At 33.7% G+C, this 25,587-nt stretch overlaps 1 protein-coding gene across 1 annotated transcript in view; it reads left to right on the forward strand.

Moving 5' to 3' along the window:
• Window positions 1-25,587, forward strand: part of LOC139483490 (uncharacterized) — a 59,017-nt gene that overhangs the window by 22,506 nt on the left and 10,924 nt on the right. The window contains exons 5-6 of the mRNA XM_071267511.1: window positions 7,290-7,314; window positions 16,201-16,449. Coding sequence (XP_071123612.1) covers window positions 7,290-7,314; window positions 16,201-16,449 — 274 coding nt within the window. The remainder of the gene's footprint in view (window positions 1-7,289; window positions 7,315-16,200; window positions 16,450-25,587) is intronic.

The raw sequence follows: 25,587 nt of genomic DNA on the forward strand, positions 1-25,587 counted from the left end.
CGAATATGTCACATATTGTTAGATACACAGCATACTTGGTATAAAAAAGTTACAATAAAACGGTTGCCTCAAGTTTTCAATATCATTGTAGTATTTGTTGTCAGTTAACAATGTCAGTTCATAATTCCAATCTTTTCGCCTTATATAGATGTTGGCTTGTCTGAAAGTCAAATGTTTGATATCTGTGTTCTCATCTGTTGGAGTTCTCTTATTGTTTTGTGTCATCAGCTTCCTGTCTCCTTGGTATATACATTTCATCACCTTATATTATGTGTCATTAGTTCCCTTTCTCCTTGGTTTATACATCACATCATTTCTCTTATCTGTCATAAGCTTCCTGTCCCCTTGGTATATACATCACATCATTTCTCTTATGTGTCATAAGCTTCCTGTCTCCTTGGCTTATACATCACAGCATTCTCTTATGTGTCATTAGCTTCCTGTCTCCTTTGTCTATACATCACACTCTCTTATGTGTCATTAGCTTACTGTCTCCTTGGTTTATACATCACACCATTTCTTTGATGTGTCATTAGCTTCCTGTCTCATTGGTATATACATCACATCAATTATCTTATGTGTCATAGCTTCCTGTCTCCTTAATGTACATAGCCATGTATCACCATCATTGCTGGTGATCCGATGATTAAATCTGTTGTAGAGTTGTCACTGACTCAGACGTACTTATAAATATAATTATTTTCTGTGACTGTATCTTGTATTAATTTGTAGGATCCTTTACTATAGATAATTGAGCTGATCTGTAACAATAACATCTTTATGCCTTATATATCATGTACTGTAGTACGACGCTAGATTAAAACTGACGAGGAAACGTAAGACCTCAGTAAACAATCCAACGTTGACATTACGTAGTGACAACGTAATACCATCGTTGTGACAACGTAGTAAAATTATGTTGGTACAACCTAATTTTGTGAACTCCAAGGCACGTGCTGACAACTATCCACTCAACGTTGGCACAACGTAATTTGTGACGTAATTTATTACCATCATAAGACGTTGTAATAACGTCAGAGCACAACTGTAAATGTCCCTTGTCCTCATTTAATTGATAGGATCAATGCAATTACACTGAAGAAGTATGTAAACATGGTCTTTATTTTTTCTTTTGACCCGTTTCAAGTTGTAAATTGTTCTACATGAATTTGGGAAAGATGGACACATGCACACTGCCAATGTCGATATATATGTACTATATTTCCAAACTGCCGGCTGTGTATGAAATTGTCAATAAAAATAAAAATTTTAATTTTTTTGCCAGGTATTAGTGTGAAATATATAAATATCTCGTTTTCCCAAAAATAGTTGTTTAAGGTTTATAAAGTCTTAGTTTTTAACTTTTGCAATACTGAAGTACCAGATTTACACGTTTCCACTTATCAATGCAACTTTGTTTTCTTTTCTTTCTTTTAACACATAATACTTTTCAAAAAAAAAAAGAGATTTTGTATGATGGCCAATAAGACAACCCTCTATCCTAAAATCAAATATTGACGATGTTAGCAATTATAGTACATGTAACTGTACAACCTTCAACATAACGTCTTTGTACATGCTGCAACTTCTGAATGTTTAGTGTTTCAGTGGCCTAGAATATAGATTTCACTATGGTGGGGGAATTTCTAAAATGTAGATTTCACTTTGACGAGAGGAAACCATTTTTAATAAATTATTTAGAAATACAACAAACTACCACATTTACCCTAATATTTACTATAGATTCATTCAGCTGGATTAACTACACAATTACAAGCTAGGAAAAAAGTTTGGAAAATCGGCCCAAAATACGACTGTCTAATTTATAAATATATATATTCTACACAACTCTGAAATACATGTACACAATTCTAAAAATATCCAGAATGACAATGAATGAAGAAAATACCTGAAATTCAATTAAACTAACTATTGCTTTTTTTCCGTTGACTAACTAGAGATAGACCTATCCAAACGTTAAGACTTCTTGTTCTTGCAATGAAGCTACATGAACCAATAAGAATATTAATAGTTTGTTTCTGATTTTTAAATTATTTTTTTTCCAAATTTTAGTTTTGTGTTGGTTGTATACATTGTACATGTCATTCCAAATTTTGATTTTCTGCCCTCTTTTAAACAGCTGGGAAATATGCGCAATTGTTTCTGCATAGTCAGTAATGGTAATGTTTTGTACTCCAGCTCAGTCCATATCATAAACTTGGATATGTAGGCTGGCTTGTTTCGAAGCTGAGACATTTTCACATATGTGGTTCATATTTCAGAATACGAAGTGTGGTTCATTTTTCCATAAATTATCATACCCCGAATACATTTTTGAATCCTTTCGTGACGCAGCTCCTCATGGTAAAAAGTCAATTTTTTTCACACAACAATTTCTCTGAAAATGTAATACCTTGCACATATTTAATAGCTCCATAGTTTTTACATATTTATTTATAATATGATCCTCTTTTTTTCCAAATCAACACAAATGGTAAAGCTTAGTCACATGTCCAATATCACTACAGAGAATTTTTTTGTGTTCCACATTTGGAGGCGCATTAGGGATATTGACCCAGCTAGTCTTGTATTGGTTTCATATCTCTCAAAAAAAATAATCATAAATTATAAAATACAAAAAAATAAATTGATCCCAATTTATGAATTACAGCAGTTCTTAAAAATCATCCTGTGTATAAACATAACCAATATTTTTTCTATTGCTGGTCGTATTATAAATTTTGCAGATTCATAATTATGTTGTGTTGTTACTGATGTATCTTTGCCAATTATACACATTTTGCTGATGTATGTAAGAAAGTTAACTTAATTTCAACAGTATATAATTATTTATAACTTATGGTTAGCCTTTGTTCTTATTTAAAAAAATAAATTTGTTGTTAAATTGAGCATGTGTTAACAAAATTATGTCTGTTCCAGAAAATGCTATGTCTGCCCCTAAGTGAGGGCCCTTTTTTTAGCTCACCTGGCCCGAAGGGCCAAGTGAGCTTATGCCATCACTTGGCGTCCGTCGTCGTCCGTCGTCTGTCGTCGTAAACTATTTCAAGAATCTTCTCCTCTGAAACTACTAGGCCAAATACTTCCAAACTTTAACTGAGTGTTCCTTAGGGTATCTAGTTTATAAATTGTATCCGAAGTTTCGATATATCACAAAACATGGTCGCCATTGCTAAAAATAGAACTTAGGGGTCAAATGCAGTTTTTGGCTTATATCTCAAAAACGAAAGCATTTAGAGCAAATCTGACATGGGGTAAAAATGTTCATTGGGTCAAGATCTATCAGCCCTTAAATTTTCAGATGAATCAAACAACCCATTGTTGGGTTGCTGCCACTTAATTGGTTATTTTAAGGTAATTTTGCAGTTTTTGGTCATTATCTTGAATATTATTATAGATAAAGATAAACTGTAAACAGCAAAAATGATAAGCAAAGTAGGATCTACAAATAAGTTAATATGACCAAAATTGTCAATTGACCCTTTAAGGGGTTATTGTCCTTTAATGACAATTTTTCACAATTTGTTCATCATTTTTGCTAACTTTAGAAAATCTTCTCCTCTAAAACTACTCAACCAAATTCAACTAAACTTCAACTGGATGATCAGTAGGGTGTATAAAAAAAAGTTTGTGTTTTATTTTCTATTTCGTCAAAAAACATGGCCATCATGGCTAAAAATAGAACACAGGGTAAAATGCAGTTTTTCCAGAATCTTCTCCTCTTAAACTACTAGGCCAAATACTTCCAAACTTTAACTGAATGTTCCTTAGGGTATCTAGTTTATAAACTGTATCCGAAGTTTTGATATATCAACAAACATGGTCGCCATTGCTAAAAATAGAACATAGGGGGTCAAATGCAGTTTTTGGCTTATATCTCAAAAACGAAAGCATTTATAGCAAATCTGACATGGCGTAAAAAGGTTCATTAGGTCAAGATCCACCAGCCCTGAAATTTTCAGATGAATCAAACAATCCATTGTTGGGTTGCTGCCACTTAATTGGTAATTTTAAGGAAATTTTGCAGTTTTAGGTCACTATCTTGAATATTATTATAGATAAAGATAAACTGTAATCAGCAAAAATGGTCAGCAAAGTAAGATCTACAAATAAGATATAATGACCAAAATTGTGAATTGATCCCTTAAGGAGTTATTGGCCTTTAAAGACAATTTTTTCATCATATTTGTTAACTTTCAAAAATCTTCTTCTCTGAAAGTACTGAACCAATTGCAGGTAAACTTATGCTAAATGATTCTAAGGGTATCTTGTATAAAGTTTGTGTTTTGTAAAAAACATGGCTGCCATAGAACATAGATTAAAATTCAGTATTTGGCTTGTATTTCAAAAACTAAAGCATTTCGAGCAAATATGTTGAGGAGTTCAAGTGTTTATTAGGTCAAGATCTATCAGCCCTGAAATTTTCAGACAAATCGATACTCATTGTGGGGTTGTTGCCACTTAATTGTTAGTTTTAAGCAAATTTTGCAGTGTTTGGTTAAAATCTTGAAAATTATTATAGATAGAGATAAACTGTAAACAACAAAAATGTTTATCAAAGTAAGATCTACAAATAAGTTTAATGACTAAAAATGCCAGTTGACGCCTTAAGGAGTTATTGCCCTTTAATGATAATTTTACACAATTTTTCATTGTTTGCCAACATAAAAAAATATTTTTCTCTTGAATAAACTACTGAACCAATTTCACTTTAACTTAAAACTTAACAATCCTTAGGGTAACTTGTATTAATTTGTGTTTTTTAAAAGGGGAAGTATATAGGAATCACCCTGTCCGTCTGTCTATCTGTCCTTATGTCTCGTAAACGCAACTCCTCCTTAATGGATGGACCAATATTAATGAAACTTCACACAGTTGTAGAAAACAACCTGAGGATGTGCAAGAAGGAAAATATTTCTGGTCGGAATTATTTGAAGGGAGATAATTGATTTTACTTAGTTAAATATAGCTATAAATGGCAACAAGTCTGTAAGCGCAACTACTCCTAAACAGATTAATCAATATTGATGACACTTTACACAGTTTTTGTACACAACCTGTAGATGTGCATGAAGGAAGATATTTCTGGTAAGATTTTTTTCAAGGGAGATAAGCACAACTCCTCCTAAATGACTGTACCAATATTAATTAAACTTTACACAGATCCAGTACATGACCAGAGAATGTGCACAAAGGAAGATATTCTTGGACTGATATGTTTGAAGGGAGATAATTAACTTAATTTATATAGATTTAGTTATTTTTTGGGTTTCTATACACTGACTTAAAATATGCAAAGAGAGATAACTCTAATTATTATTAATTTTAAATGTTCTTTCATTTCCTTTTACTTAAAAAAAATAGCCAATGTTGCTGGGGGTAAAATGCATTATTGTTGCCTGTGAAGAAAATATGACAGATACAAAGAATGTTTGAATGGCATATTCTAGCACACACTGAAGAGCAAAAATAATCATTGATGAATGATTTAAACAAAAAAAAATGAAGGTGAGCGATTCAGGCTCTTGAGAGCCTCTTGTTTAACTCACCTGGCCCTAAGGGCCTATTGAGCTTTTCTCATCACTTTTCGTCCATTGTCGTCGTCGTCCAGCATCGTCTGTTAACGTTTACGAAAATCTCGCCAGCCAACCAAGATGGCCGCCATGGCTAAAAATAGAACATAGGGGGTAAAATCTGACGGGGTAAAATTGTTTTTTAACAAGTCAAGATCTATCTGCCCTATCTTCAGATGAATCGGACAACCGGTTGTTGGGATGCCACTCCAGAATTGATAATTTTAAGGAAATTTTGCTGTTTTTGGTTATTATCTTGAATATTTATTATAGATAGAGGAAAACTGTAAACAACAATAATGTTCAGCAAAGTAAGATCTACAAATAAGTCAACATGACCAAAATAGTCAGTTGACCCCTTAAGGAGTTATTGCCCTTTACAGTCAATTTGATCAATTTTTCTTAGATTTTTGTAATCTTTTTCAAAAATCTTCTCTGAAACTACTGGACCAAATTTAACCAAACTTGGCCACAATAAGCATTTGGGTACTAGTATCTAATAATTTAATAATTGTGTCCGTTGACCAGGCCAGCCAACCAAGATGGCCGCCATGGCTAAAAATAGAACATAGGGTGAAATGTAAATTTTGGCCTATAACTCTGAAAGTCAAGATCTATCTGCCTTGGAATTTTCAGATGAATCGGACAACCGGTTGTTGGGTTGCTGCCTCTAAATTGGTGATTTTAAGGAAATTTTGCCGATTTTGGTTATTATCTTGAATATTATTATAGATAAAGATAAACTTAAAGCAGCAATAAGGTTCAACAAAGAAGGATCCACAAATAAGTTTTATATGAGCAAAATGGTCAATTGACCCCTTAAGGAGTTATTGCCTTTATAGTCAACTTTAACCATTTTCAAAAAATTTGTAAATCTTGGTAATTTTTACAAAATGTTTTTTTCTCTAACTACTGGTCTGACGTTGAAAGCAAGAGTGTTCAGTAAAGTAATATCTACAAACACATCACCATCACAAAACACAATTTTGTCATGAATTTATCTGTGTCCTTTGTCTAATAGGAACATAGACAAAGGTGAGCGACACAGGCTCTTAAGGGCCTCTAGTTAGATGTGAGTCAAGATATGAGGCCGACTTAACTGTATCTGTTGTATCCTTTATTTCTAGTTCGAGGATAGATGCATTTATCATAGTCACCAATTTTCTTTCTTCCTAAGAAGTTCCTTTATGAAGTCAGCCTCATAATAATAAAGAAACACGTCTGCAAGAAGAGGGGCACAATTGGTTCCTATTGAAATGTCAACATACTGTTGAAAAACACGTTCTCCGATCGTGTCAATCAATAAATAAAGCGTCTTGATAATGTCAGTCACAGGAAATCTTTTTGGAAAACCTCATGCTAATGAATGTACCAAAGTATACAGTTTATTAATCGATAGTTTTTTTTTATGATTTTTGTCTGTAGTTCAAATGAAAATCTTCAAAGTTACCCATACACCATACAATTTGGCGTAGATGATTGCATCCTGACACTGTGCTTTCAAAACTGTAGATGTAATTGTTCAGTATTATTACTTCAGTTGTAGTTTTTGGTTGCTGTCTGGTATATTTGTATTTCGATTATTGATTGCTTGATATCAGACTGTTGATTTTCTCGTCTTAATGGCTTTACATTTTACCGTGGACACACCAAGTTTATGACTTGTTATGTGATATCAGATTGTTTATTATTTTGTAGACTGTCATGTTAAAGACTCCAGAAGGTAAGTCTAGTTATGATCTGCCAGTATCCTTGTCTATTATACCGTTATTTAAGAATAAAGTATTTTTCCTGCACTAGTATTGATAGTAAGTTTTTGGATGTCTGCTTTGTTAAACTTCTGATAAAAAATAAAACAAGGTTGGGGTTTGAGATATCAAATCAATTTAAAACTTCCATATATTCATGTGCTGTCCCAAATCAGAAATCCTGAAAAGAGTTGTATTCATGCTATACCTTTTCATTATTGTCAGAATTTGATGTTTTTGGCAGATCTTGCGTTGTGTCTGTTTAAAACATCTTCTGTACTAAATTGTCTGCCCCCGATACGGATGTTCACATTAAAATTCTTATAGTGATACGTTTTGCAAATTAAAAAGAAAAAGCAACATAATGTAAAATAAAGAGATGATAAAACAAAAGAGGACCAACATGTAAAACCAAAACAGAACTGGCATACAGGACAAAAATATCATCACTTTTCTGAACTTGGGGTGATTTCCTAGCTTGATGAGTTATATATACACATGTCCGCTCCAACAGCACTATGAGAAAAAAAAGACTGAAATTAACACTACTTTAGTTTAACAGTCACCATAACAAATTGGTGGACCGAAATACGACGTGTCTGTGTCTTTATAATTAGCGAAAAGCTTTTGAGAATATTTAGATAACATTATGTTCGTCTGATCTGTTATTTATTCATTGAGTCCTATTTCCGAAATGTGACTATTTACTAAGTGTAAATTTGCATATTTTCTATTTTGGAAAACATAATAGTAAAAGTTAAAATTGATATTGCCATTAAAAGACCTAAAACTAAAATGGATGTTGATACAAAATGTATATATATCACCACGGCAGACAATGAGCTTTTAAAGTCCTTTTTTGTGAGGAGGTATTTTAACCCTTTCGTCAATGGGTCCCGGTTTACAGGGGTCTACACTTCAGACAGCTGACGATGAGTACCGTTTTACCGGGATCGGAATACCTCTTTTATGTTTCCCGCTCAAAACAGTGCAAACGTGAGTTATCTTTCTTTGATGAATATCCCGATGAAAGTGTAAGCATGGCGCTTTCGTTTGTTGAAAACCGTGTCAAAATCAATACAATAGACAATAAATTGTGTGTTAGTGTATGGCTCTCTATGACATTGTACCACAAGGTTCCATATCACAAAGGGAAGGCTGTGATTTATTTTGGGGGTAATTGCCTCAAAATTTTAGGAATTGGGGGCCAAAAAAGGGGCAAAAAACAAGCATTTTTCTAGTTTCATGACAATAACTTGTGTGTAAGCGTATGGATCTTTCTAAAATTGTACGGCAAGGTTCCATAACATAATTGGAAAGCTGGAATTGAGTTTGGGGTAAATGTCCAAAATTTTTAGGAATTAGGGGCCAAAAAAGGGGCAAAAAACAAGCATTTTTCTAGTTTCATGACAATAACTTGTGTGTAAGCGTATGGATCTTTCTGAAATTGTTCTACAAGGTTCCATATCATAATGGGAAAGCTGGAATTGAGTTTGAGGTAAATGTCCAAAATTTTTAGGAATTAGGGGCCAAAAATGGGCCAAACATAAGCATGTTTCTAGTTTCAAGACATTAAATTGTGTTTAAGCGAATGGAAATTGTACTGCAAGGTACCATACCACAAAGGGAAGGCTGGGATTGATTATAAGGCAATTGCCTCAATAATGAGGAATGAGAGGCCAAAAAGGGGCAACGAACAAGCATTTTGCTGTTTCATGACAATAACTTGTGTTACCAGATAATTACTTGTGTTCAAGTGGATCTCTCTGGAATTGTACTGCAAGGTACCATACCACAAAGGGAATGCTGGGATTGATTATGGGGGTAAGTGCCTCAATATTTTAGGAACTACGTGTCATAAAGGGGCAAAAAACAAGCATTTTTCTAGTTTCCGGACAATATCTTTTGTGTAAGTGTATGGATCTTTCTGAAATTGTATAATAAGGTTCCATATCACAAAGGTAAAGTTGGGTTTGAGTTTGGGGGTAATTGCCTTAAACGTTTATGAATTTGGGGCCGAAAAGGGGCCGAAAACAAGCATTTTTTTTTTAGTTTCTAGACATAAACTTGTGTTCAAGTGTATGGATCTCTCTGAAATTGTACTGTAAGTTACAAATGGTTGTACCAAGTCAGGAATATGACAGTTCTTGTCCATTCGTTTTTGATGTGTTTTGTCATTTGATTTGTCTATGTAAGTATGGACTTTTCGATTTGATTTTCCTCTGAGTTCAGTATTTTTGTGATTTTACTGAATTGAATCAAATGTAGCATGAATGTTCCTTTCCTTATGAGGTGCTTGCCAAGTGTTGTTACTTTTAGCCAATTTTTTTTATTTTTTTATATGATTTCAAAAACCCAAGTAAATAAGGTGAGTGATACAGTCTCTTGAGAGCCTCTAGTTACTTTTACTCAATGTCAAAGATAGATCTACAGCATAACCACCATCGCACTTCAGCGTAGATATCAACAAATTAAAGTCACAATGTCACCATCACACTTCAGCGTGACCATCGCAGTTCGGAGTACCATCACGTTTCTGAGTCCTACATACATATTGTTTATTTAACTAAAACTATTTTTCAAAAATAAGGAATTTGTTATACAGACAACATCATATGATAAATATATTGACAAATCTGACTGGATCAGATTTGAAGACAAAACAATGGACATTTGTATACCTGTGCTTCTTGTGTGATCTTTTCTTTTTTGCCATAACCACATAGAATGGAAAAATGTCTTTGTGTGTTCGAAAGAATGACAGTTAGGAAATTAAATGTAATATGAATTTATAGGAACATTAAAAATCAGTGGAAGGAGAATGCCTTTTCAATTCATTTACATTCAATCAGAGAGGTGTGGCCATCTTTTTTAATGGAAACTTTGATCTTCAAATTCACAAAGTTAAAAAAGATTAGGGTGGAAAACCTTGTTGATTGGATATTACAATTGAAGAACCAAAAATTACCTTAATATGGGCAAAATGTAGACACTCCTTGCTTTTATCAAAAGGTGGCAGAAATTATTGTGGAATTTGATAACCAATCTTGTATTCTTTGTGATGATTTTAACCTCATTCAAACTTTTAAACTTGACACTCATAATTATGTTAAAATTAACAACCCAAAGTCTAGAGAAAAAGTATTACAGCTAATGGAAGACTTTAATCTAGTTGATCCCTTTAGAGATTTATACCTCAATGTGAAAAGATTTACTTGGAGGAAAAGAATCTCGTTTAGACTATTTTCTGATTTCTGATAATATTTTTCACCTTAATAGTGATGTTAAAGTTGATGATAATAGTTACAGGTGTGATCATTCACCAGTGATCTTTTCTTTCAAGATAAATGAATTTATAAAAGGCAGAGGTCTTTTGAAATTTAACAATTCCCTTCTTCATGATACTGACTATGTTAAAGATATAAAAAAAAAGTACATTAAAATAACAATATGCCGCCAAGATATATAGAGATGAAATATTGACAACTCTGAAATTGAATTTACTGTTGATGACCAGTTATTTTTCCAAACTTTACTCATAGAAATATGCGGTAAAACAATTTCATATGCCTCTTATAAAAAAACGGGGTGTATAAAAATTGAAAATGAAATTATTTTAAAATTAAAAAACAATTAGAAGAAAATGCACTTACAGTAGAAAATCTGGAAGAGATTGATCATAAAAAAACATAACTTATAATGTATAGACAAAAAAAATTCAGGAACAATATGTTCATGATGTTTGGTCAAGAAGTCAGTGGATTGAAGAAGGTAAAAAATCTAGAGACTAGAAATTATGTTTATAAGACTATTCAAAAACTTACTTTAGGAAATGGTGTTATAGTGGAAGAACAAAAAGAAATTTCAAATCAGACCCGGGTGTTTTATGGGAAACTTGATAAAAAAACAAGATCGTTTCAAAAGGGTTGATTTAACACGGGACAACTGTTATGGGGATATATCGAAGCTTAACGAGGATGAAAAGCAGTTATTGGAGGAAAATATTAGTTTTTCTAAATTAACTGCAGCATCAAAAAGAATGAAAAATTACAATAGTCCTGGATCTGATGGTTATACACTGGAGATTTTTATTTTTTTTGATTGATATTGGTAAATTTTGGATATGGGAAGGGTCAAATGTCTGTCACCCAGAGGCAGGGAGGGATTACATGTATTCCAAAAGATGGTAAACCAAAACAATTTCTTAAAAATTGGAGACCTATTAGTCTATATTCTACATATAAATTGGCATCAAGCTGTAAAGCAGAGAGAATAAAATCTGTTTTGTCAAAATTAATAAGTTCTGATCAAACTGGTTTTGTTCCTGGTAGATATATAGGTGAAAATTGTCAATAAATATATGATATTCTACATTTTACTGAAGAAAATAATATTCCAGGATTTCTCTTTCTGATTGATTTTGAGAAGGCATTCGATTCCATATCTTGGTCCTTTCTTTATGATACATTAAGATATTTTGATTTTGGTGAATCAGTTATATCCTGGGTTAAAACCTTCTATAACAATTATAACAGCTGAAGTGACACAAAACTGTTCTCTGTCAGAATTCCTCACTGTAGAGAGAGGCTGAAGACAGGAAGATCTTTTATCCCTGTATATGTTCTTGTTATGTGCAGAAATATTAGGCATTTTGGTAAGAAATAATAAGGAGATAAAAGGTATTACTATAGATGATACAGAATTTGTACTTTCTCAATATGCAGATGATACATCATTGCTATTAGATGACTCGCCTGAATCGCTCAATGCATCTCTTTGAGTTCTCCAATTCACCTATGCTGAAATCTCGGGACTTAAGATTAATATAGAAAAAAACAAGTGTTTTTTGGATAGGTAGCAAAAAACATAGCCTGGATCAAATTTGTGTAAAGTGGGGATTGAAATGGTGCTCCAGTACATTTAAGCTCCTTGGAATTACTTTTTCAGTTGACTAGACAGAATGATAAATTTAGATTATAGGCCAGTTTTAGATTATATAGACAACACTTTAAAAAAATGCCAAAACAGTATCTCATCGAATTCAAAGTGGGTGAGATTAGTCTCTATTGAGGAGCAAATACATTTTATTGAATTAAGTTATATTGGGCTTATTAAAAGGTCATCAAACAAATTTTGGCAAGAGGCTTTTGATGCTTGGAAAAGCCTTAATCACGCTAGAAAACCAAGATGAAGTGATGGAATTATATCTTCTTCTTTATGGGAGGTAGAAACATTACAATTGGTGGTTCAAGTGTCTACTATAAAGACTGGGCAAACGCTGGAATTTGGACAGTGCAAGACTTGTTAGATTATCAGGGCAAGGTTATGTCATTTCAGATTTTCCAACAATTATATCAATAAAATTAACGGTACCAATTTTCTTGCACCAGATGCGCATTTCGACAATACATGTCTCTTCAGTGATGCTCGTGGCCAAAATATTTGAAATCCAAAGCTTATATAAAAGATGAAGAGCTATAATCCAAAAGGTCCAAAAAGTAAAGTCAAATCCGTGAAAGGAATCAGAGCTTTGCATGAGGGAGATACATTCCTTAATTTAGAATAATTTCTTATATTTTGTAACAGCAAATTTTAATAACATAAAAAATTCGTATTTTCTTCGTTACTGGCTACTGGGCTGGTGATACCCTCGAGGACTTATAGTCCACCAGCAGAGGCATCGACCCAGTGGAAGTAATAAAATTAACGGTACCAATTTTCTTGCACCAGATGCGCATTTCGACAATACATGTCTCTTCAGTGATGCTCGTGGCCAAAATATTTGAAATCCAAAGCTTATATAAACGATGAAGAGCTATAATCCAAAAGGTCCAAAAAGTATAGCCAAATCCATGAAAGGAATCAGAGCTTTGCATGAGGGAGATACATTCCTTAATTTAAAATAATTTCTAATATTTTGTAACAGCAAATTTTAATAACACAAAAAATCCGTATTTAGGCCAAATATTTTACATTACTATGGAATAACACACTCGCTTAATGAGTGGTTAAACACGAACAATATTTAAGTAATACTACCTTTTAACATAAGTATCTTCTTCGAATCAAAAAAAGGTTCAAAGAACATGTACAATTAGTATTTAATGAAAAATATACTACTTTTGGTGCAAGGGGAAAATGCGAGAACCATCTTAATATGACCGGTATTAACTGGAAAAAAATACACATTTCGTGTACAAAATATACTAGAAGCACTAAACTTTGCTGGTTCCAATATATAATTATCCATATAATTTTAAGAACTAATTCACTACTTTACAAGCTGAAAATAGATAGTAGCAACATATGTACATTTTGCAAAGAAGAACCAGAGACCATAGAACATGTATTTTGGAGCTGTCCGATGGCATGCACGAAACATCTGGATGTTTGAAATGACAAATATTGAACTGCCTTTGAATATTATGATTATTCTATTTGGTATCTATGAAAATGTTAAATTGAATTTTGTTAAAAATAAGAATATCCTGCTTTCAAAATACTATATTTACCGAACACAATTACAAGGAGTTTTGCCAAATTTAAATGCTTTACAAAACTATTTAAAGGAACACTTGAACTTAGAAAAAACATTTTAAAAACTTCTCTGTAGAGGAATATAACAAATACTGGAGTCCCTGTGCCCCTGTTATAGAATAAGTAATAAATGTTTTAAACCTATTGTTGCACCATCATATATTCAATTGTTTTATTATTTAATACTTTTTTGTGTAAATATGCCATTCTGTTAACCTTTGTGCATACATGTTGTTCATTATTCATTATAAAAAAAAATAAAAGCTGAATGTCCAATTTAAAAATTTAAGTTCTTAGACCACATTCATTCTGTGTTAGAAACCTATGATGTGTCTAATATTTAATCACAATCTAAATTTAGAGCTGTATCAAGCTTAAATGTTGTGTCCATTATTATACGTGCCCCAGCTGTTTAGGGTTCGACCTCTGCGGTCGTGTCAAGCTGTGTCCTGTGGAGCATTTTATTGACCTATGTGAGTCAAAAACAAAAATTGACTTGTTCAAGTCTGAGCTCTGACTGTTGAATGTTTTCATCAATTTAGTTGTTCTTTTATTAATTTTGAGAAAGTTTCATTATTTAATTCACGCAAAAGATGGAAGTTATAAAAAAAACTATACATTTGTCTTACTTTGAAGATAGTTTGCCAAAGCTATATACAATTAAGAGCTGTTAAACATCAATTGTAAAAAATGAAATCAACACGCTATGAATTTCATGTGTCCAAAGCGCTTTTCTAGATTTACATTCATTAGGAACGCTCACAAACGAATATTTGAAAACCAAGGATGTAACATGAAAACAAAGAGACACCGAAAAATCTTCCTCATATGATTGCATGTGTTTTATAATCTTTCTTTTTATGCCCCACCTACGATAGTAGAGGGGCATTATGTTTTCTGGTCTATGGCTCCGTTCGTTCGTTCGTTCGTCAGTCCATCTGTGCATCCGTTCAGGTTAAAGTTTTTGGTCAAGGTAGTTTTTGATGAAGCTGAAGTCCAATCAACTTGAAACTTAGTACACTTGTTGCTTATGATATGATCTCTCTAATTTTAAAGCCAAATTAGACTTTTGACCCCAATTTCACGGTCCACTAAACATAAAAAATGAAAGTGGGAGTTTCAGGTTAAAGTATTTGGTCAAGGTAGTTTTTAATAAAATTGAAGTCCAATCAACTTGAAACTTAGTACATATGTTCCCAGAGTATAGTATAATTTTTCTAATTTTAATGGCAAATTAGATTATTACCCAATTTCACGGTCCATGGAACATGGTAAAGGATAGTGCGAGTGGGGCATCCGTGTACTTTGGACACATTCTTGTTATATTTATGTTTATATCGGGTTATATGACTCTGCCATCTTGGGATGTTATCTTGATGTTTTATAAATTAGGTGACATCTAGTGTAGAATATACAACCAATGCTGATACAATGTAACGTGTCCATGCATTATCTATTGTTCTTTTTTGACTTTGTAATTTTGATATATATATTTGACAATGTCATAAATCAATAAACTTGAGAAAATAAACATGAATTTGACAGCTTATACATTTTTAAGTATGGCCCTGCCAGTCAATGTTATATTCATAATTAATTTTAGTTGATATAGTCAGTTGTACTGTTCATTTGTATATTTAGTAAATTGTTTTTGGGACATTAAGGTTTACCCTTGTTTGTCAGTTGCGCCGTGTATACGTCCCTAAATTGGTATATCGCTCTATAACTTTAGTTGGTCTCAACCTAATTGTAGGAAACTTATAAACAATGGTTATTACCACAAAACACAGATCAAGTTTGAATGCAGGTGGCATCACTTTACCATTCTGGAGTTGAGCCCCTTTACAAATGGAAAAATTGCTTAAATTATCGTTTCCGTTCTCTAACTAAAGTTTGCCTTTTACAACTTGTGATGAAGCTTATACACAATGCTTATTACCACAAAACTTCGATCAAGTATGAATTTGGGTAGCGTCACTTTTACTGTTATTGAGTTGTGTCCATTCATATTAACGTTATAAGCAAGCGGGGGCATCATCTGTGTCCCATGGACACATTACTCCCTCATGCAAAGCTCTGATTCCTTTCACGGATTTGGCTATACTTTTTGGACCTTTTGGATTATAGCTCTTCATCTTTTATATAAGCTTTGGATTTCAAATATTTTGGCCACGAGCATCACTGAAGAGACATATATTGTCGAAATGCGCATCTGGTGCAGGAAAATTGGTACCGTTAATGTTATTACTCATTTATTTTATCATCTTTTCCCCGGGATACCATTGGTATTCATATGATAGAATATATTCATGTTATTTTTACAGAATATAACAACTTGAAGAAAAATCAACAGTTAAATCATTTAAATCGTTTAACGGGTAAAGGTACCTACGAATCATATGACATGCGCTGTATGGTGACTGGCCAGTTCGCCGTCGGGAAAAGTACTCTGGTGAAGCTATTAGTTGGGGACATCATTCCCGAAGGGAGACATCCTACAGATGGTATCTCTCTTCTAGAAGGTCACTGTGGTCTTGACGTCCAAACAAGAGAATGGATTCTTTTAAATCCAGGTAAGAGCATGTTTGTTTATGCCCCTGTCACATTAGAGGGGAATAAAGTGTTACCCTTGTCCGTCTGAACGTTCGTCCGAGCATTATTGGGAAACAATACTTGAAAATTTTACCCCACAAAACCCAGGTATATCCAATTATCCCTCATTACCCCATGCTTTGCATGCCAAATTAGATTGTCACGCCAATTACTCGTTCCACTAAACATAAAAAAATGATAGTGCGAGTAGGGCATCCGTGTACATTGTCCATAGTCTATGGACACATTCTTGTTTGAAACTAATATACTATGATCATTACCACAAAACTAACAACAATTTTTTGAATTTTGGTGGTGTCCCATTGAACGTTCTTGAGTTATGACCTTTATAACATTATATGCAAACAGGGCAGCATGTGAGTCCCATGGACACATTCTCAATCTATTTTAAAAGATTTAAGGTGACTCGGCCCTTTAACAGTGCGCAGTTTAAACCATTTTTCTAACATCGAGCGCCTTGGAAACGATCCCTTTGAGGGGTCTTCTCAAAAATAGTTTTGTCGACCTTGAAACACGAATGTGTCTAAAAGAACCCTTTCCCTATGTCAACAAGCGATGCAAAACTTTCCATGTAAAGAAGGAAATACGGTCAGAAATATAGAGTTGTTTGTTCATTTTTCACATAAAATTTTAAATATAAGGACAGAAATAAACATGATATAAGAATAAAGCATAAAACAAAAAGAAGAAAACAAATATTGACATGTTGTTCTTGTACAACTACCAATGACGCAATGTTTACCCGTAAACAAACTGTTAAAGAGGACTGCAATGTTAACAAAGGCATGTCAAAAACAAGTAAAACCCATATATAGTATGCTTTAAAGGTGTCGGAGTTCATCTGCACGCTATCTGTTTTGCGTATTACTACATTTTGTCACTGTTATAAATTCTTTTTTAGCTCACCTGGCCCGAAGGGCCAAGTGAGCTTTTCTCATCACTTGGCGTCCGGCGTCCGTCGTCGTCCGGCGTCCGTCGTCGTCTGGCGTCCGGCGTCGTCCGTCGTCCGGCGTCCTGCGTCTGTCGTCGTTAACTTTTACAAAAAGCGTCCGTCGTCCTGCGTCTGTCGTCGTTAACTTTTACAAAAATCTTCTCCTCTGAAACTGCTGGGCCAAGTTTAACCAAACATGGCCAAAATCATCATTAGGGTATCTAGTTTAAAAATTGTTTCCGGTGACCCGCCCAACCAACCAAGATGGCCGCCATGGCTAAAAATAGAGCATAGGGGTAAAATGCAGTTTTTGGCTTATAACTCAAAAACCAAAGCATTTAGAGCAAATCTGACATTATAAAATTGTTAATCAGGTCAAGATCTATCTGCCCTGAAATTTTCAGATGAATCGTACAACCCGTTGATAGGTTGCTGCCCCTGAATTGGTAATTTTGAGAAAATTTTGCTGTTTTTGGTTATTATCTTGAATATTATTATAGATAGAGATAAACTGTAAACAGCAAAAATGTTCAGCAAAGTAAGATCTACAAATAAGTCAACATGACCAAAATGGTCTGTTGACCCCTTTAGAAGTTATTGCCCTTTATAGTCAATTTTAAACCATTTTTCGTAAATCTTAATTATCTTTTTTACAAAAATCTTCTCCTCTGAAACTACTGGACCAAATTAAACCAAACTTAACCACAATCATCATTCGGGTATCTAGTTTAAAAATTGTGTCCGGTGATCCGGCCAACCAACCAAGATGGGCGCCATGGCTAAAAATAGAACATAGGGGTAAAATGCAGTTTTTGACTTATCACTCAAAAACCGAAGCATTTAGAGCAAATCTGACATGTAGTAAAATTGTTTATCAGGTCAAGATCTATCTGCAACAACAAAAGAAAGAGAGTTTTTAACGACCTCAGCTGGCTATACAACCCTTGCACAATCAACTGAATTTTGCAGAAATCATTAATGTTTTTTTTGGCAAAGTGGGGGGGGGGGGGGGGGGGGGGTTGCGCAACAACAAAACTACTTCACAACTTTCTCATTACTTTGCATTTCTTGTTAGATAAATTTTACAAAAATTCTCCCCTGAAACAACTGTCGAATTTAAACAATCTTGGTTTAAATCACCACTAGGATATCCAGGGACCACTGTGTATGATGACCCTGCCTGCCCACATGACTGAAATAAAACATAGGTTTCAAATGCACTTTTTAGTATTATATCTCTGAAACTAAACGACAGTACAACAGTTGCATTTATCATGCAACAATTGTAAATAAAAATATCAGGTGGGTATACATTTACAATTAATTCTCCATAGGCGGTAATGGTAACGTTTTCCTCCGTTGCTCAGTCCATATCGTTTACTTGAACATGTATGATGGCTCATATCGAAGCTGATACATTTATACATGTCTGGTTAAATTTTCGGGTGGCAAGTGAGATTACTTTTTTCGCAAATTGATTGACCCCGGAAGATGGTGAAAAGTGTCACTCTCCTCATGAAATAATCCCAAAATTCTGATCATAAAATTCAATAAAAAAATTGTCCTTTCTTATAATTTATTTCAGGTCAAATCTACATCTTTCTTTTCTCATCACACCAGCTCTATAAAACAGTTCTTATTGTTCATTTATGTCCATTTTTAAAATCACAGCATCCACAATTGTATGGCGGACTAATACTTTTTTTAATTACGTCATCTGAGTTCCTCATCTCAAGGTCTATTAGGGATCCTGACCCAGGTGAGCGACACAGGGTCCTCTAGTTTAACATGAAATATTTTCATTTACAAGTATTGTATAGATTTTATTTCGAATATATGTGAAATATTTTCCTACTGCAAAATTTTGGTAATAATTAGTTATTTCTTAAACTGTTTTTGAACATAACAATGTTCAAGTAAAGACTAAATACTTGACAGTCACATCTAACAATTTAATTTACAGATGTATATACGTTATCAAATCTTGGGCACGAAACAGCACTTTAAAACAACCACTGTCCTCTAACTGAAAATTTTTTTTGTTGTATTTGTTAGCTGAAAGAGGATTTCTAAAAAATTCTTTCATATCATAATTCCATGATCTCCGGACCTTAACATAAATCCTTGGGGCCAATGTTTTCTATTGATGATATTTTATTTTACTTGTTTTGATATTTGTTATGTTTTATCTATCAATGTTCCAACCGTGTTTGCATTAAAAAAGAGGAAATAGCAGCGTAAAAACGTTAACAATTGAATAAGAATGTGTTATCACAATAGACTAACGGAACTCAAGCAACACATTTCACTAAATTGATTATTTGTTTTACCCCAAAAAAAAACAGGTCTATGCAATTATCCCTCAATACCGCATGCTTTGCGGAGAAGCATATAATCTTTGGTTTAAGTAAGTAGGGATTTGGCTTATGACACCTGCAGTCTACCGGCCAGTTCCAAACACTACCAGCTAAAGGCCTTATATACACAAATTTTATATTACTTACTTGGTTCAGGAAATTTTGGTATTGGAATTTTAAAACTACGTGCAGTACACAGGAACGCTACGTTAGGTGATATCGGCAAACTTTTACTTGTGTCTTACTTGTTGACATGCGTTTTTTTTTCAAAAGCAAATTTAATAAGGAAAGTTCTGGATTTCAAAAGATAGTGTAGCATGCCATTGCAGCAAAAAAAAATGAATGGCAATTTTCTTAAGGATTTGTGAATACTGGTTTGACCAACCTGTGGCAAAGTAACACAATAAACAGTTGATGATGATAATAAGGAGATGAGTTTTAAACTGTACACGTCTGGTTAACATCGGACCTTGACCTCCTTTTCATGATTCATTGGTTAATGTTTAGTTTTCCTGGTTAAGACTGTTTCTTCGAAACTATAAGCAATAGGTCAACTATTTTTAGTGTATTGAATGATTGAAAGGTGTACATGTTTATCCCGTATGGTTTATCTGACCTTGACCTCATTTTCTTTAATCATGTTAAGTTTATGTGATACTTGTAGTATACTTTATATTTATGGCTATTTACATAAAATCAATGGTCAGTAAAGAAGGCGAGACATTTCAGGGTGTGCACTCTTGTAACCTTTTTTTGCATTTTGAAATCATTGTAGATACACAGTATGGTTCGCGAGTAATCAATGATATAAGGATTTAATCTAATACCATTGAAAGATGGTTTTTACCCGTAGTTGCATTTTTATACTCCACGCAACAAAGTTTCTGAGGTTATAATATGTAGATTTGCATATCGACAGGAAATGACGATTCATTTTTTTTATACGAACGCAACATTTTTTTTAGTCGTATATTTGTATCACGTTGGCGTCATCGTCGTCGTCTAACTTTAGTAAAATAAATAGAAATCTATGAAATTTAAACACAAGGTTTATGACCATATAAAGAAGGTTGGGATTGATTTTGGGTGTTTTGGTCCCAACAGTTTAGGAATTAGGGGCCAAAAAGGACCCAAATAAGCATTTTTCTTGGTTTTCCCACAATAACTTAATTAGAATAAGTAAACAGAAATCTATGAAATGTTAACATAAGGTCTATGACCACAAAAGGAAGGTTGGGATTGATTTTGGGTGTTTAATTCCCAACAGTTCAAGAATTAGGGGCCACAAACAAGTCCCAAAATAAGCATTTTTCTTGGTTTTTGCACATCAACTTCAGTATAAGTTAATAGAAATCTATGAAATTTTAACACAAGGTCAATGACCACAAAAGGAAGGTTGGGATTGATTTTGGGAGTTTTGGTCCCAACAAATTAGGGGTCAAAATGGTCCAAAATTAAACTTAGTTTGATTTGAACAAAAACTGAATTCTTGTTGTACTTTGATAAGCTGAATCTAAACATGTACTTTTTTTTTTTATTATGGGCCCAGTTTACAAGTTGGTCCAAATGTGGTCCAAAATTACACTTTGTTTGATTTCAACAAAAAATCAATATATGAGGGTTCTTCAATATGCTGAATCTAACCATTATCAAATTGGTCCACATTGAGGTCTAAAGGGTTCAAATTGACCTTTATTTGATTTCATCAAAAAATGAATTCTTCGGTTTCTTTGATATGATGAATCTAACCATGTATTTAGATTTTGGATATTGGAATACCACAAAGGGATGGTAAGAATTGTCTTTGGGAGTTATTGCTCAAACCGTTAAGGAATAAGGTGCAAAAAAGGGGGGAAAGGGTTTCCAGGTTAATGGACAATTACTTAAGTACAAAACATAATTTAAAAGCAATGTAAGGTTAGTATTTGAAACTCTTTTTAATAGCTCACCTAAACTGCTATTAGATTATGTATATTGGTAATTTGCCAAAAACTTTAGTTTAATGAACTTCATTGGAAATTTACCAATATAAAATGTTGCATTGGAGTTATCTTGCTTTGTCCAGAATAGTAGTTAAATCAACCTAAATCATGATTGTATGACATTTTATATTTAATGATGTATTTAAATGAGTAGTTATTGTTGAAAACTCCATTAGAAATTTGAATTGAGATCATTTTTGGAATAAGGGAAAGAGTGAGGTGAAAAAAATTGGTGGGGTTCAATTTTTCTTATTTCAGATTTTAGAAATGAAAAAGAAAATGTTTATGATGCGTTTGTCTAACTTTGATAGATTGGTAGCAATAATAATTTCAAAAATGGTCAGGATATAAGATAAACCAATAAGTCAACCTGGTTAATATCCTCAGTTGGCCCTTAGGTCAACTATTGCCCTTAAATTATGATTTTTTTTCCATTTTTGCATTTTTTTGGAAGAAACTACACAAATGTATAAAAGTTGGAAAGAAAAAATAAATTGCATCTTTGGAGCCTCTTGTTTACTGACCGTCTGCACAAATTTTCACAAATAGCTGAAACAAAACAATTCATTTTATGATTTAACTTTTTTATACGACCGCAAAAATTTTAATTTTCTTCTTTCGTATAAATGTTTACAGACCATGTCAGGTACATGCTCAGATTTAAAAAGAGTTGTTTCTGTCCTAGAAAATTGTTACTCTGAAACAACAAAAAATAATAAGGAGATAAAAAAAATCTCAAAGACTTAAATGCACTTGCTTCAGAAATATTTGAAAACCAGAGTGCACAGAACTTCTTAATTATCACGTAAAATTTAAAATTTAAGCATTCTTGAGAAGTTATGCATTTTATTATTTTGTTTATCATTTCATTCATGCAGTCACCCTTTATATTTTTTTATGTCAAGTGAGCTTTTCTCATCAATTGGCGTTCGTTGTCGTCATTGTCTGTTTACTTTTACAAAAAATCTTCTCCTCTGAAACTACTGTGCCAAATTTCACCAAACTTTGCAACAATCATCATTAGAGTATATAATTCAAAAGCGTTTTTGATGATCCCACCTGCAAACCAACATAGCCTACATGGCTAAAATAGAACATAGAGGTAAAGTGCAAGTTTTGTCTATTATTTCGAAAACTGTTATAAAGGAGCAGACATGTTCACCATCTTACGGTGTTTATATATCTCAACTTGTACGATTCGCTCCTGTATGTAACAATGTTTTAGATTTTAACAAGAGAAATTTATGTATTACTGAAAAATTATTACACCAGGGTTTTCGATATCACAAACTAGTCAAAACATTTACTAAATTGTAGACGAAACGCGCGTCTGGCGTATTAAATTATAATCCTGGTACCTTTGATAACTGTTTACACCACTGGGTCGATGCCACTGCTGGTGGACGTTTCGTCCCCGAGGGTATCACCAGCCCGGTAGTCAACACTTCGGTGTTGACATGAATATCAATTATATGGTCATTTTTATAAATTTTCTGTTTACAAAACTTTGATTTTTCAAAAACTAAGGGTTTTCTTACGCCCAGGAGTAGATTACCTTAGTCGTATTTGGCACAACTTTTTGGAATTTTGGGTCTTCAATGCTCTTCAACTTTGTATTTGTTTGGCTTTTTAACTGTTTTGGTCTGAGCGTCACTGATGAGTCTTATGTAGACGAAACGCGCGTCTGGCGTATTAAATTATAATCCTGGTACCTTTGATAACTGTTTACACCACTGGGTCGATGCCACTGCTGGTGGACGTTTCGTCCCCGAGGGTATCACCAGCCCAGTAGTCAACACTTCGGTGTTGACATGAATATCAATTATATGGTCATTTTTATAAATTTTCTGTTTACAAAACTTTGATTTTTCAAAAACTAAGGGTTTTCTTACGCCCAGGAGTAGATTACCTTAGTCGTATTTGGCACAACTTTTTGGAATTTTGGGTCTTCAATGCTCTTCAACTTTGTATTTGTTTGGCTTTTTAACTGTTTTGATCTGAGCGTCACTGATGAGTCTTATGTAGACGAAACGCGCGTCTGGCGTATTAAATTATAATCCTGGTACCTTTGATAACTGTTTACACCACTGGGTCGATGCCACTGCTGGTGGACGTTTCGTCCCCGAGGGTATCACCAGCCCAGTAGTCAACACTTCGGTGTTGACATGAATATCAATTATATGGTCATTTTTATAAATTTTCTGTTTACAAAACTTTGATTTTTCAAAAACTAAGGGTTTTCTTACGCCCAGGAGTAGATTACCTTAGTCGTATTTGGCACAACTTTTTGGAATTTTGGGTCTTCAATGCTCTTCAACTTTGTATTTGTTTGGCTTTTTAACTGTTTTGATCTGAGCGTCACTGATGAGTCTTATGTAGACGAAACGCGCGTCTGGCGTATTAAATTATAATCCTGGTACCTTTGATAACTGTTTACACCACTGGGTCGATGCCACTGCTGGTGGACGTTTCGTCCCCGAGGGTATCACCAGCCCAGTAGTCAACACTTCGGTGTTGACATGAATATCAATTATATGGTCATTTTTATAAATTTTCTGTTTACAAAACTTTGATTTTTCAAAAACTAAGGGTTTTCTTACGCCCAGGAGTAGATTACCTTAGTCGTATTTGGCACAACTTTTTGGAATTTTGGGTCTTCAATGCTCTTCAACTTTGTATTTGTTTGGCTTTTTAACTGTTTTGATCTGAGCGTCACTGATGAGTCTTATGTAGACGAAACGCGCGTCTGGCGTATTAAATTATAATCCTGGTACCTTTGATAACTGTTTACACCACTGGGTCGATGCCACTGCTGGTGGACGTTTCGTCCCCGAGGGTATCACCAGCCCAGTAGTCAACACTTCGGTGTTGACATGAATATCAATTATATGGTCATTTTTATAAATTTTCTGTTTACAAAACTTTGATTTTTCAAAAACTAAGGGTTTTCTTACGCCCAGGAGTAGATTACCTTAGTCGTATTTGGCACAACTTTTTGGAATTTTGGGTCTTCAATGCTCTTCAACTTTGTATTTGTTTGGCTTTTTAACTGTTTTGATCTGAGCGTCACTGATGAGTCTTATGTAGACGAAACGCGCGTCTGGCGTATTAAATTATAATCCTGGTACCTTTGATAACTGTTATCATCGGTATAAAGACATCATTCGTAAATATAGCTCAACATGCAGACTTCTAATACGTTCAGGTATTTCACATCCAATTTTTTATGGAAATATTCTTTATAAAGCACAAAGGTGTCAGTATTCACCTCAGAAACTTACAAAACCTTTGAATAGACTTATTAAGAAGTGATATAATTACGATACTGTTGTCAAGTCATTAAAGATTGCATATTTTGGCGTTAATATTGAGTCACTGATAAGGTCTTTGCATCGGAACTAAACACATTTATTCTAAAAACAGTTGTTGGCATGACACGGGTTATGTTCTTCTCATATATGTTATGATGGTATGATACTAAACCCCTAACGGGAAGGATTGTGCCTGATGTTCATATGATGAAATCATTATCTTTCAGTCAGTTTAATTGAAGTCTGGAGCTGGCATGTCAGTTAACTGCTAGTAGTCTGTTGTTATTTATGTATTATTGTCATTTTGTTTATTTTCTTTGGTTACATCTTCTGACATCAGACTCAGACTTCTCTTAAACTGAATTTTAATGTGCGTATTGTTATGCGTTTACTTTTCTACATTGGTTAGAGGTATAGGGGGAGGGTTGAGATCTCACAAACATGTTTAACCCCCGCCGCATTTTTGCGCCTGTCCCAAGTCAGGAGCCTCTGGCCTATTGTTAGTCTTGTATTATTT

This window comes from Mytilus edulis, chromosome 7 (assembly GCF_963676685.1).
Source record: "Mytilus edulis chromosome 7, xbMytEdul2.2, whole genome shotgun sequence".
Classification (NCBI taxonomy): domain Eukaryota; kingdom Metazoa; phylum Mollusca; class Bivalvia; order Mytilida; family Mytilidae; genus Mytilus; species Mytilus edulis.